This window comes from Harpia harpyja, chromosome 2, assembly GCF_026419915.1.
Source record: "Harpia harpyja isolate bHarHar1 chromosome 2, bHarHar1 primary haplotype, whole genome shotgun sequence".
Lineage (NCBI taxonomy): Eukaryota > Metazoa > Chordata > Aves > Accipitriformes > Accipitridae > Harpia > Harpia harpyja.
The window spans coordinates 40,972,196-40,986,654 of NC_068941.1; the positions used below are offsets into that span (position 1 = coordinate 40,972,196).

Sequence of the window (14,459 nt, forward strand, 5' to 3'; positions counted from 1 at the left end):
GGAAAAAGACCCCCCCCCCCCCAAAAAAAAACCCCAACCCAACAGGCTAAGCGTTTTAACGTGTAGGTGTTGTATTACTTACACGGTGTACAAAAGTGATAAGATTCCTGTAATTTCCTTTCTCCAGAAACGTTTCACAAGTTTCTGGTTCACACTGACAAGAGATCAGTGAGCTGAGAGGCTGAAGTCTGGGCTGTTCGGGCCGTGTGCTCGCTCAGGAGGCTTCGAAGGTGGCCTTGGCGTTGGGCAGAGCTGAGGAGGGGCAAGCTCGTCAGCAGAAAAGTGCCCTCCAAAAGCTCTGAGCATTCAGGACAGTAGCTCTCCTCCTCCTCCTCGGCAGTGCCGTCCGAATCTCCTCTTCCCCCCTCTCCTCAAATGTCCTTACACAGTTAATGGGTGTTGGTTCCCAGCGATGATGGTACTCGATGGGGTATTTTGTTGGATCAGATATATAGGCCCATGCTGTGGACTGCAGCACCTTTCTTCTATCAAGTGTGACAAGACCCAGACTCCATAGCTGTTTTTCTGTACGTTACACATTACAGTGATCCTGTGCTGGTTTACTCCCTTGTTTGATTCTTGGATTGCTTTGGTGAATAAGCCTAGGTTTGAGATGAACCCGAATATTTCAGATTACATGTAGTGCAGCTGCCCGCTCTCTGATGCGAGCTTCCCAAGGGCACAGCGTCCCTGTGCTCCAGTCTCCACAGCAGCCTCCTCTCCTGCTCCTGGCAGCCATTTCAAGTGCTGAGGCTTCCTTTGATGCTGTGTGAGCGGTGAACTGGCATCCCGTTCCCCGAGACGCTTCCCCACTCCCGCTGTACCTCCTTGCGGCGCTTCAGATGAGCTGAAGGTGTTTTGCTGCCGCTTCACCAGACCACTTCACGTGCCGGGGTGGAGGTTTTCTCCTCCTCCTCCTGAGCAAATTAGGCCTCTTGGTAGGGCATCGGAGCCTCAGTTTAGCGACCTTCATGGCGTGATGCAGGACAAATTCATGTTACTCGCTGTTGATTGTCTACTTTTGTTTTGCTTTGTCGGCTTTAATTTTTTGCGAAATGGTGTCTGTGTCTTTGTATTTGCTAAGACTCAGCTGTCTTAACAGCAGCCCCTACTTACAGAAGGAAATAAGATCCTACTTGTATTTATCTGAAGTATTCTAGCCAGATGACAGTGTTTTCTATTAAGAATTGTACATGTATGTTTGTTTTTTTAAAATTACTTCAGTGAGAAATGGAGACAAAAAACACAGGATTTGGAAAAATTAACTATAAACAGACCAGTGAACATGAACTGTCTTCCTACCGTTAAGACACATGCATCAGTCTGTTTATGGCACATTTTATTGAAGGCAGAGGATTTAACAAAGGAAACTGTTTTGCAGTCCCTGAGGTGAGACTGACTAAGACAGTTTATAAATTTGCATTCTTTCAAGGTTCAGTGTCCTTTTTAGTTGTTTTTCGTCTTTGTTTTTGCTGTGCTGTCTGTACCTGCACTGTCTTTGGTTTCTGCTGAGATTTTAGCAGAGGTCCTAATTACTCCTATTTTGCCAGCACTTTGGTGCTGGAAACCTTGTCTGTTAGATAATACCTTTGATTAAGTTCTCAAGATACCTTACTGTAATGAATTTTTTTCCGTTCCCTCCCCCACCACACACACACACCATATCCCCTTGTCTCGCTCCAGAGTTGCTGTTTTATGTCCGATGACCCAATGCTGCTAGAAATGACCTTAACGGTAAGAATGGAAAATGCCCAACAAGATTTTGTGGAGCACAGACAATACTTACTGGAGAATCTTTTTGTAGTTTATGTAGCAATGGAAAAAACGAAGACCTCAGGTAAGTCCTAAATATGACTTAATTGTAATAGAACTTGGTTTGATACATAAGTTGTGATTTGATGTGCTAAATTAAATCAAATTCAGCAACAGCTAAATTTTGCGAGTAAGTGAGAACAAATCAGTTTAGTTAAACACAGCTTGTCAGCCACTTTGTTTAAGGCAGAGTTACTGCAAGTGCAGTCCTCTTTATAAAAAGGTAACTATTGTAAAGCTGTAAACTACATCAGTTTCAGTCTTTAGTCCCCCATGCTTATGCATCTGCTTAAATAGTATGAAAGGATGTCATGGTCCTTTGATTTCTATGACTGCATTTCTGGTTTTCCATTAATTAAATTAACCATAATAGGACTATGAAGGCAGAATGGTTTGTACAGTGCTGGGGATAGTGGCTGTTGTGGAAAGTCAGGTAATGAGGTAATACAGATGTATGCATCATTTGTTCTTGTAAGCTAGAATTCCACAGGCAAAACAATCAACTCCTTGCAGTTTCTTTATGCTACATTTGTTGGGTGAACAAATCCTCTAAATCAAGGGGATTTTTAATTATTTATAGAGCTTTGCAGTCTGAATAGCTTTTTTTAGACATTTCTGCCATTTTTACTTTCTGATTGAAGACAAAGAAGGAACTGCTTAAGAATCCAGATCAAAATAATTCTTTTTAACACACCAGTAAAAAAAGAACATGATCTTTTTGTCTTTTGAGAAGTTTGATTAAAAATCTATCACAAAACAACATATGCTGTTCCCCCTCTGCCTGTTCTGTGATGTGATATTTACAGAGAGCTGAAACTGAAATACCCACTGTAAACCTAGTTTCCCTGCTGGTGAGATGCCAGTGCTTTGTTATGTTGAGTTGTGGACGTACGTTTATTCTGATGCTGGTAGAGAATTGTTCACATCTGTCGTGTCAAGGGTGCTTGCTCTTAGCACTTTTGATGGTTAAAGTACTAGAAGTATGCTTTTAAGGCTGTTTTCTATTAAATATAATGCAATTATAAGTCCTCACTGTGTTAGAGATTGATCATATAAGCCCTTTGGACTTGCTGTCAGTGGGAAGTTCCGTGTCTTGCTCCATCAGTACTGGTGGTGGCTTTACCATATCAAACAGCAATGCTTGCTTGCCTTCTGTTTGTATAATTAAATGAGAGACCTGGTCTTGAGGGAAGGCTCTAACAAAAGGGAATTTGGTGCTGTGTTAGTCTCAGTGTACAGCACATGTGTTAGCACCTAGAGTGGGACAGCAGTAGGCAAGGTCTGCACAGGGGAGCTAGCCAGCTGGAAAGGTTGAAGAAGAGTATGTGGTTTAAACAGCTGTGGGTATGTGGAGCATCTGCTCACTCAGAATCAGCATCTTGAACCCTCTTTGGGAAGGTGGCACCTGTAGTCTTGCTTTCAAGCACCTGAGCAAAGCACACTCATTATTAGAAGTTGTGCCTGGTGAACTGGGAGAATGTCCTTTTACGTCAGCCTGCATCTACTCATGTAATTCAAGTATGAGCAAGAGCAAGAACTCAGGTTGTCTTCCTTCATGGAAGTGTGACGACCACCCTGGTATAATAGTCAGCTCTTGTTCTGTCCTGCTGCTCTTCTCTTGGTCCTCTAGACCTTCCTGGTGTCCTGTGGACGGGAACATAGCTTTGCCAGTGATGAAGGGTGGTTACCCAATATAGCTGTACCACCTTATCCGCAGGTGAAAGTGGAGTTATACCCATCTTCTGTTGCTTTAGTCAATAGGTCACTACCCTACCAGGTGATAGGACCATTCCTCTTTTAAGCCCAAAAGGTGGTAAGCACCAAATTCAGCTTCACATTGTCTCCTGAGAATGCTTGCTGTTCAAAGCAGGTGAGCCAGGATCTTGCGTAGCTGTGTGTGTATACAGAAGAGTTTTTGCCGGACTCTCTCATGCTGTTGATAGGTTGGCCCTTAGAAAGTTACGGCAGTGTCAGCCATCCTTCTTTCCTTCAGCCGTGCCTCCAATCTCCCTGCCCCTAGGAAAGGGGAGAGTTGTGCTCCATCTAGCATTTAAGAGATAATGAAGGAAGATTCCCTATTGATGCTTGCCTTCGTGTTTGTGGCCAAAAATCTTGTTGAGTGGATTTTTACTCTTGTATGACACGATTGCCAGCTCAAGATGTGAATAGTTCCTCCTTTTTACAAGGGTAGCTGTCGCACAAAGATTTTTAAATTTAAATCAGGATTATTTCTCATATGAGTATCTGACAAAGCAAGAGTGCTTCCATCCTTGGTGAACTTACCTCAGTGTTCATTCTTTTGGACAGGTGATTCCTCAGTAGATGTGTACATCATGCATTCTGGGAACAGCCTTGTGCATATACAGGTAATCGTGGGCTTCATATTTTAGGGTGTTGAATTTGGTTGGGGAATTAATTAGCCCACTGGCTTGCTCTCTAATAGCAGATTGATTTTGCTGGTGGCAAATGTGATGCTTCTGTATTTTTAAAATGTGCCCAAACACCTAATAGATCTTCTAGATGACGAGTTGTAGTTCAGTGATGGCTGTTTTTTTAAAAAACATAAGAGCTGTTAACTTGACTAAAAATCCATGGATTGATTTAGAAGATGTGAGAAAATGGCTGATATTGGCTTGCAAATTTGACAAGAAGATACACTAATACAGGAGCTACAATAATAATGGTAGTACTGCTACAAGGATCATTGTGTCTTGTCTTCATGCAGGAAATACGGCAATTGTCACAAAAAGACACATCACCTGTGGAGTTTGAGCCAGTACTGCTATCTTCATCATCTACTAACTTTACAAAAGTTGCTTCTATTTCTTGTAAAGGTACAGGATACATATACTTATAGATAATATGATTAAACAGGATTTGATTATAAAAGGGTAGCTTTTTTCAGCAGATAGAGACACTGAAAGATCTCAAAATCAACTTGTCTGGACTTTTTTGAGAAAGAGGATGAATTCTTTCTGCTAAGAGTTTCTACCATTTTTGTGTATATGTGCTTCCTCTTATGCCAGTCGAAGGCTCTAAGCTATATGTATTTCAAAAAGGGGAAGAAAACATTTGCTAAAAAGTAAGCTGATTTTACAATAAGCATAATTATTGAATATGCTTTTTCAACATCCTTTTATAATTTGTGGTTATTTTTCTGTTTCCAATGTATTTTCTAAAAGGCTATTGTGCTTGGGTGGTCATTTTCTATGACATTTCTTGGCAGGATCATTGAAGAGGCTTGCCTGAGACCAGGCGTGTTTGTGGAAGAGCAAAGATTAACATTTAAGCATTCCTGACTCCAGCCTGTTTCCTATTCTGACCGCTAGACTGCAGTGCATAGACTTTAAACATTTATGAAACAGACTGCTTTCATAATGACATTGGGACTTGTTTTTTGTAGCAGAAAAGGGTAAATAAGAAGAAAGAAGGGACTATATGTTATGTGATTTTTTTTTTCAGAACAGTTTTTCATTTATTAAAATAAGTAAGAATGCTGTGCCAGTGACAACGTGGTTAAAATTGGTGAGGTTGCCTTTCACAGCCTTGTTGTGCATGTGTTTTTTTTGAAAGTGTAGCATTCATAAATTCTTCTTAAAGCAAGGTTTGGAACCTCTGAAAATTAGGACATAAGCAATTAGATGCTTTGCTCACCTCTGAGAATTAGACCAGAAAATGTTCCCCTTTGTAGTGTTCTTCCAAGTCCTCACATGAAAATCATTGCAGATGTGCTTTTGTTCTGGCTGATGTTGTATTCTCCTGTATGTCTGTTCTTTGCACAGCTGCATCCTGTGGCAGTGAAAGTCCTTATGCTGACAACAAGAATAATAATCTGTTGGAAGGCACTACAACACTAAAAGCCTGTCTTTCCTGTCCTGTGATGGAAGGGTAGGTTGACAGTGGATTTTTGTTTGTTAACTTTCACTGATATAAGAAGAATATTGTATACCCTATTGTAAGAGATGAGGTTAGTTTGCTTTGTCACTGAACAATTCCAAGGACAGTGAAGAGGCTTCTTCCTATTGTTGCTGTGTCATTTGCCAAAACAGACCTGTGACATTTCAAGCAATATTTCTGTATTTTATCCAGGAAAAATTTTAGGACCCAGTAAAAAGATGTGCCTTAGCAGCTCGTATCATATGAATGTTGCTTAGAGTCTGTGATAAAATTTCCACCATCCTTATTAATCCAACACAAAAGCAGGATAATTATAGAAAAAACGTGAAGTCTTTTGTTCAGTCTTCTATTGCCAATTTCATCCAAACTACCATATCACAAAGCAGTAGGCAATGTTGTAATATAGCATAGCAAGAGGGTAGAGTGATTACCTGCCTACCTCTTCTACATTGTTCTTGTCAGTTTTTACTCTGTTATTATATGTAAGTATTCCAAAGGAAACAATTTTGTTCTTTCTCCTTAAAACCTTAGAAGAGCCTCATTATGCAAGAATACTACAGTTATCTGCTCTTGCGTGGACCGCTTATGTGTGTTCAAGGACAACTGCAGATGTATTTATTTTTCTTCTGTATTTACTTTCAGGTATTTTGACGTAGATCCTTCTGCAGCATTGTTTCATATAGAACCACATCATAATACTTCAGGATTTTGGTCCATATGGTTTACAAACAATTTTGACTTCAGCATTGAACTGAATGAAGTCTTCATAGCGAGAGAAACGAAGAACATTTTAAAGGTAAGCTTTATTTCTGCTTCATATAATGTTTTGTCTTTGATTTAAGGATAATCCTCTGACATACAAAATAGATTCTTTGAAGAACTCGATGTTCGCAGAGCTGGTTGAAATAAGTTAAAAATAAAGGTGTGTGTATGCCTGGAACTGTTAGGTCCTGAAGAGCTTACTCTCTCGGTAGGCATTATTCATTGTCCGGCTTGTTTTTGTGTTTTTTTATTAGCAACTGTTCTTTCATTTGAGTTGCAGCTACAGATGCATCAAATTATAGACCATTGCTCTGTTCTCAGAATTGTTGCAGTGTTTGTGCTCTATAGGATTCAGCATTTCTTCACAGGCTGTAATGGAAGTCTTTAGTACATAGATGAGCTTTGAAGTTTAGAAGGCGAAGCCAATAATTTACTCGCGCAATTGCTTGATTCAAACCAGACAAATCTGGTTTATGAATAAGCACGTGATGTAGGCATCTAATTGGCTCTTGGTATATTTAGATAGGAGATTTACATATGTGCACTGTATGGATCAGTTATGGGTGCATATGTGTGTGTAATAACAGCAAAAACATGATGGAAGAGAAAGTTTACATTCTTCAAGGTACCGCTTGCACCAAAAATACTGCACTGATTTTAATTCAGTTGTTTGATTCTTTCTAGATTCTGAACTTTGCCAAACCTTTGACTCTACCTCCAGGCTGCTGGAATGTATTTTCTTTGAAGCTCAGTGTGAAAGACGCTGTAACAAATGTGCTTTCTAGTATTTGTCTGGCCACAAATGTGGGAGTAATGTTTGAAATACCTCTGCAGATATATTCGACTGTGTCCAAGGTATTGTATTCAGTTGTGTTGAATGGTGATTATGCACTCCAAACCAAACTGCAGCAGCCTCTTTCTTAGGCCAGAAATCTGTCCCTCAGTCCTGAAAGAAAAACTCAGTACCAGACCAATCTGTGAAACCATTCTGTAGCTTGAGAAATTAAGCCCCCAGAGTTGAACAGCAATGGAATTACAGTTCTCTAGGCAACCTTAATTCTCTTCTTTGACTCGTCCAAATTATGCACTGAGAAACTGGAATTTGTCCTGTTGTTTTGTCATATAGTCAGTTGTAGTTTTTGTTTTGTTTTTCCAGCAGGGAGATCTTAATTTTGAAGCGATTGCCCACTGTGATATTCAGTGTTACTTGGGAAAGTCTGATTCAGGTATGCTCATCTTGGGTTTTTTTTAGGCATCCGACGGTAGTTTTATTGTAGAAAATTCATTTTATGTAGCAAGACTTGTAATGAGAATATTGAGATTGTTCATGCAAGTACCAAGTTTTATGTCTTTTAAAAACATCCACTTTTCTGGGATTATATAAATGGCTTTGAGTAACCTGTACTAAGTACACTGTGCAGTATTTCAGGCCTCTAATTCCATAGCATATGCTAAGCTATTGTTCTGTCTTGAAACAGTTTTTTGGAATTAATATTTACGACTCCTCTATAAGTTCTCATTGGTGGTGTGCCGCTCCTTGCTTTCTTCATATGCATGTTCTTCTGAGATGTTGAGGTAGAATGATAAAGTTGTCAACTAGCTCAAAGTGATTAGAAAATGTGCATAATCTGGGTCCAGATCCTGGGAAGTCTTTGATGAAAAACAAAAAATAAATGTTGACCAATATCCTGCCTTTAGCTAGAGTTAAATTTGAAGGCCTTCTCTTTATCTCTTTCTCACAGCATTAATTTCATAGATTTCTGCAAAAGATCATTTATCAGGCTTATAAAAGAGCATCCTTAATGCTGTATCATGTGCAACAGAAGAATGGGTCTCGTTCTTTCTGGAACTGAGGAATCTCTCTCCAGATACTGTACTGCTGGGAGCTGTTTTAAGTACCTGGCTGGCGTTTACCAAAATACAGTGTTAGGTATTAAATAGACACGATGCTGCCTGAAGAATGTTGAATCTGATGAAAGCTGATTCAGAATAGTGGGGGTTTTTTTATAATCTCTGCTCAGTAAAGAAGTTCCGTAGGCAGCTGAGTACCATAGGCTTTAAATGTTTCAGTGAGTGCTCTCCTGAATGTGTTTTTAAGATGATGCTTTCCTAAAATATATTTTCGTATTAGGATATGAAGAAGGCAGTAGTAGTCAGTCAAATGTAAAAAACACATGGCTTGAAGAATTACTGATACATGTACATGCTTAGGTACCTATCTTAGAAGTAAGTGTTGGTTTTTTGTTAGTTTTTTAAAAATCTTTATAAAGAAATATTGCTGATAGAAGTGAGCCCTCATTGCTTGCTTGCTTTCCGTTCTAATAATACACATAATCGGATCTTTACGGACAGGTATTCTGCCTTCTAATTTAGGATACTAATATTTGTTAAATAGTCTAATGCACAAGCCTGAAAAATACTGATCCAAAGAACTTGTAGCTGAATTATTCCAGTCATCATCAATCTCAACTGGCTACTTTAAACACTAAGGATTGTAAAATAAAGTACATGTACTTTCAAAATAAGCCATTTTTGTTATCTTTCAAAAGAAATTTGCTTCTCTAACTCCTTTCTGCTGTGTGAAAATGCTTGAACCAATATGAGTCTAACTTTCTAAAAGGTGTTAACCTTTAGACTGATGTAAAGCCTTGCAATTTAATCTTAAGAAGAATTTGAGAAAATTATCAGCACCTTGAAAAGTGAAGCTAAAATGAAAACACCATTTCTGCCAAACTGTGGGATTTGTTTTGCTCCCTGCTGTGCTGTGATATTATAATTTTGTACCACTGTGTAGAGAATAGTATATGATCCTGATGCTTTATTGGCATCAGTGGAGGGTTCTGTGTGAAGGCTACTGATAATGTAATGACTTTTCAATGGCATCCATTAGAAATAGCAACAGTAAAAAGGGCTTACTAGAGCGTAGAAAGCCTGTGCGACATCCATACTCTTGTTTACATGTAGAATTACTGTGTTTTTGCAGATGTACTTTTCTAAGCAAACCAGGTATGGAGAATAACATATATACCCTCACATATGCTTGCTCTGAAGGGAAAAAGGGGGTTGCCTTTTGTATTTTTGTGTCAGGACCCTTTGCAGATACTGATTACTCATGTTCAGAAGTAGATTGATGGAAGGAGCAAATGTTATCTCTGTAAAATATGAAAAATCTGTTATTGTTTTAGCAAATCTGCTTTGGCAGAAGAGTCTCTCTCTGGACCGTTCTGCCTGGGATGTGGATTCTGAGCTTGCAAGTGAACTTTATGAAAGATGGCAAAAAATAAGACGTGGGGAAGCCTGCAGGTCTGTACAGAATCTTTTGAGGTTCTTAATTCAAGCCAGTACAGTGTTGTAAGAATATTTCTGTTCTGAAGTATTCTTAAGTAGAACAAACGTTTTTGACCTTCCTACACTTAAATTAGTTATCTTGAAGCACCCGGAGTATCAGAGCACCCCAGACACCCCCAGCTTCCATTTCAAGGCACTGCCAGCCATAAGTAAACGTTTCAGATGCCCGAACTTCAGAATGTAAATAATGTTCTGACTATAATAACCTCACCACAGCTACCCAATATGAAAGCAGTCAAAGCGTGTTCTACCAGATCATTTAGGGAGTTGCACGAGTCCTTCATCAACAGGTCACATAGCAGTCTTTTCAGGATCAGGGTCTTTGAATAGCTTTTAAGGTTTTTAGTCCTTGGCCTAATGGATATTGCATACCGGGGGCGCTGGGAAGGAAGCAGTCACTGTGACTGAGCAATTCTTGTAGAGATGGTGCATCGGTGACATCAGCCCCTTCCAGAATAAGGAGGTAGAGCTGTGAAAACCACAGTCGTGTTGCAGGTGGAAAATTGGAGACTGAAGGGATGCACATAAGTTACACTGACTCTCTACTACTAGGTTACAGCTTTATGGGCTTTATTTTGTGAAGAACATTTTCAAGGAAAGATTAGTTGACGTAATTATAGGTCGTGGCAAATCATCATTTTTTTTGTTCTTTGCTTGAAAGAAAAAAGAAAATAAAATTAACAAAGCCTTCTGGTTTTGCCAATAAAGCAGGAGAAGTATTTCAGGATCGGCTCGCTTTATTCATCAGAAGAAGCCTGAAGAGGGGTTCTTTGCCTTTTTCTTGCCACGGTTGACTACAGAGCCTGGCCTTACGCTCAACTTCAGTGCCACAGCAGTTAAAAGTAGTATGGTAAGGATAGTTGTTGTTACGCTTTTTCTGAGTTGATGTATGTTTAGCTTGTTTTAATAACAAAGTCTGTGATTAATATTTGGTGATGCTTAGCATTTTCATACTGCTTGTGGACTAGTGTTTTGAACTCTAATTTAAAACACCAGTTTTGTATCCCCTTGGCTCTTTGATAAGTTCTCTAGCTACCTAGTTGTAATATTTTAATACAAGGAGAGGAGTAAAGCAGTGTAGTCTTAACTAACAATTGTTCATGGTTGTTAAAGCTTTCCTTGAATCATTGTATAAGTTACATGCTTGTGGTAAAATAATTGAACAAGGGACTAGGGGTAGGATGTACTGTCATTAATGTTGCATGTGGTTATGGGATGGCCTTCCTCATGCAGCTGCCTTATGTAACAGAAGCGTGTAAAACACTTGCAAGAGATACACACTTGAGAGATCAGCAGAGCAATGTGTCTTCCAACCACAGTTGTTTCTTCCTTGTTTGTCAGATTTAAGTCACTACTAACCTAGCCTGGGCCAGAACCAATCATATGGAGATAGTTTTCATATGCACATATTGTGAATTTCATTAATATTCCATTTGTGCTATTTAATTGCCAGTCATTATAGCAATGTGTATAACCTGCTTGCACTCAGACTTCTCTAAGAAAGGGTGGCACCTCACTAACTTCACCTTCTTTGGAAGAGCTTTGTTCATGTCTGCATGTGTAATCAAAATCCAAATGAAAGGGTTGTCTGGGGGTGGGGAATTCTCTATTTTTGCACGTGTGGTTCTTCATGCACTCTTAGCTGTTTTTGCAAATGATGACATTGTGGTGACATGTCCTGTTGTTCCATGCAGTTTTGTGCACATATGATTATATTGCATTAAGACAGAAGCCAGGTTGAAGTCCCTTGAAAATGCAGATCATGTTACCAGTGCTGAATTATTTTACCTTCTTGTTCTCAAGTATGTAGTTTTTAACTTTTTCTTTTCCCCTTCAAACTATTTAGGTAAAATATTTCGTACTAAGAAACCCTTCATCCTTCCCAGTTACGTTGCAGCTTCTGCCTCTTTCTCACTACCCTGATCCCCAAGCTTCACTGAGTCTGCTCAACAAATGGTAATGAGTATAACTATCTCAGGATACTGTTTTCCCTTTTAAAAGATCTATTTGCCATGCCTTATGATTGTTGCTTATTGTTTGTTTAAATTTTTCCAAGTGTAACTTGGGTGGGGACAATGTTCTGACCCATTTTGGAAGATATAATCATGTTCAGAGCAGCTCCCTGTATGACACATGACTTTATAATGTACCTGATCATTGATAAAACCAAATTGAGCATGTTTTCATCAAGTTTATGTCTGCCAGCCATAAGCTATAATTGGTCATCTTTTAAGATCTGAGGCTTAGTGTGAGCTTGTGCAGGCTGCCCAGGTGAGGTGAGCAACTTGCAGAACTGGGCATGTGCATCTCCCTGCAAGGCTGGTTGGGAAGTACACAGTCTATAGACTGATCAGTGAGGAGGAAGGTAACTGAACCTTCCCCCCCGAAAAAATTTTCTTCTTAGCTTTTTCTTAGGTAAAAACCCTGGTTGAGGAAGAGGAAACAGGAGCCAGGAAGAAAAATTCAGGTCCAGAGCCAGTAACCCCACAGTAAATGTTTAGGGCCAGCTAAGCCAATGTTTCTACATTGTTTTAAACTTTCTGTTTTAGAACTGAGAAGATCTAATGAGAAATCTAGATAAGAGTTAGATGAACAGTATAAAGGGTCATGGTGAGGTGGGCTGAAGTTCATGAAAATAAGCCCTGGCTGTTACACTTAACTTCGAAAAACTGTGTAGTTGCTAGGACTATTTGCTTGGTTGGAGCCAGTGGGACTACTCACATGCTTAAGTGTAACTTGTTTATTTGGGGTCCAAATCCCCATGTAATTGCTTCTTTAACCTCATTTCTTTACATACATATGTGTATGTGCATATATATATGTGTGTGTGTGTATATATATATATGCACATTAATAACTACATCTGTTTGCATACTAAATATAATTTCCACATAGACTCTTTCTAGTGGTTTGAAATTACATTTTCTCTGTATTTGCACACTTTTTTTTCTACAGATCTTCTAGGTTTACCAGAAATCATGTCCACTAACTGGTTCTTTTTAAGCTAATGTCATAGAAAATTGTGGCAAGTGAATTTCCAATTCAGTGTCTGGAGGTCTATTAGTCCTCTGTAATCTAAATTTTACCTATTGTTTTTAATACCTTAATGTCAAATGCTTGTAATTTTCTCTCAGGCAAATAATCAACTGCTGTAAGTGAATTGAATTTGCAAAGTATGTGAAAGAAAACAGGAGTTTGTCTGAAAAAAATCATGAGCAGAAGGAGGGATATTTGAGTAAATTAATGAGATTTGATAATGATTATTTCTTAACACTTACGTGGGCAGAAAAAGCTTCCAGGCATTTGTGTTTGTGTGCCTTAGAAATTGTATTTCTTGATTGTGATCTTTTGCAATATTGTATGCTGAGAGATCTAAAATGCCCAGCCTTTTGTCTGTTTTCCAAATGTGTGGAATCCACATAAAACTGATTTGTAGTGTATTCTGTTAAAATTCAGACTGACATTTCCACTGTATTTTGCATATGCCAAAATGCAATTGTAAAAGTATTCTTTATTTAAGAATAAATGTCATCATGTGAAAATAAGTCATTGTAGTTCTGACAGACTAGGTTTGAAGTGCTTATTTTTTTGTTTTGATTTATTTAGGTTCGACATAAATGTGCAAGCTATTAATTTCACAACCACTGAATTCAGGCTCATGGATGAATGTTCTCACAGGGTAAGATGGCTAATTTTGATAGAAGAAGTGGTCTGACACACTAGAAAAAACTTTTTCTAGCTACACTACATATGAGTTGTTCCCAAGTGCTATTTAAAGCAATTTAATAGTGTTTCCTTGATTCTCTGTCAGGCTTGTATCTTTGCAGTTAATTTTTTTTTTCAAAGTTTGAGTCTGTTTTGAAAACAACTATAGGGAGGGAGCCTGTGCATGCTTGCCTGCATGTGTGTATGTGTTGAAGAGGCCACCCTTTGCATTCTGTGTTGGGACTTATATTTAGCCCCAGGTTGACCATGAAGTGTAAGGCTTTTGAGTTGGTGTTGTCAGAAGCTAGCTTATAATCTTTTCAGTAGAGGGAAATACTGTCCAGTAGTTCAAGGGAGGAGAAGGCTGTTTTCTACACTTCACCTCAGTCTCATTGCAACTGCGGGATTCAGGTTGGAATGTCATGGCTCTCTGGTTCTGATTGCCTCATTTTTAACATGACTGTGATAACACTTGACTGTGTCACACCAGTGCTGAGCTGTGGTTATACCCTGGGGGGTTGTGTCATGGATGACAGAAATAGAGAAGATGCTGTATCAGGGATGTTGGCATATTCTGACGACCAGAGTACTGTCCAGGGTACCTGGAGAATTCTTCTTAGACTTCTAGTTTGCGCAAAAGCCTGGAATTAACATACTTTCCTTGCTGTTTGGGCATGCTGCAGCCACATCTTTAATGTCCTATGTAGATACACATTTCTGCACATATGCTTTAAGACCTTAATGAAAGATTAGTACCTTATAAAAAGAAAAGATTATGTTTGCTACACTAATCAAAGCTGACCTTTCCTTTCTGGCAACAGTTGTAAGAGTTGTTGTAAAAGAGAGGAGACAGCAGTTCATAAATCCTAGCCTGTAGGCACATGCTGAAAAAGATAAGGTAGTTCCACTAGTACATGGGTAGGACTGAGTTTCCG

General features: G+C 39.0%; 1 protein-coding gene across 2 annotated transcripts in view; it reads left to right on the forward strand.

The window, feature by feature from the left end:
• Positions 1 to 14,459, forward strand: part of TMEM131L (transmembrane 131 like) — an 83,399-nt gene that overhangs the window by 47,185 nt on the left and 21,755 nt on the right. Inside the window, exons 9-19 of one of the 2 annotated variants that reach the window (XM_052777626.1) lie at positions 1,684 to 1,837; positions 4,120 to 4,178; positions 4,538 to 4,646; positions 5,595 to 5,700; positions 6,352 to 6,505; positions 7,156 to 7,326; positions 7,628 to 7,697; positions 9,657 to 9,774; positions 10,528 to 10,669; positions 11,666 to 11,775; positions 13,426 to 13,498. In XM_052777626.1, the coding sequence (XP_052633586.1) occupies positions 1,684 to 1,837; positions 4,120 to 4,178; positions 4,538 to 4,646; positions 5,595 to 5,700; positions 6,352 to 6,505; positions 7,156 to 7,326; positions 7,628 to 7,697; positions 9,657 to 9,774; positions 10,528 to 10,669; positions 11,666 to 11,775; positions 13,426 to 13,498 (1,266 nt within the window). The remainder of the gene's footprint in view (positions 1 to 1,683; positions 1,838 to 4,119; positions 4,179 to 4,537; positions 4,647 to 5,594; positions 5,701 to 6,351; positions 6,506 to 7,155; positions 7,327 to 7,627; positions 7,698 to 9,656; positions 9,775 to 10,527; positions 10,670 to 11,665; positions 11,776 to 13,425; positions 13,499 to 14,459) is intronic. The other variant, XM_052777634.1, reaches the window with a different exon arrangement.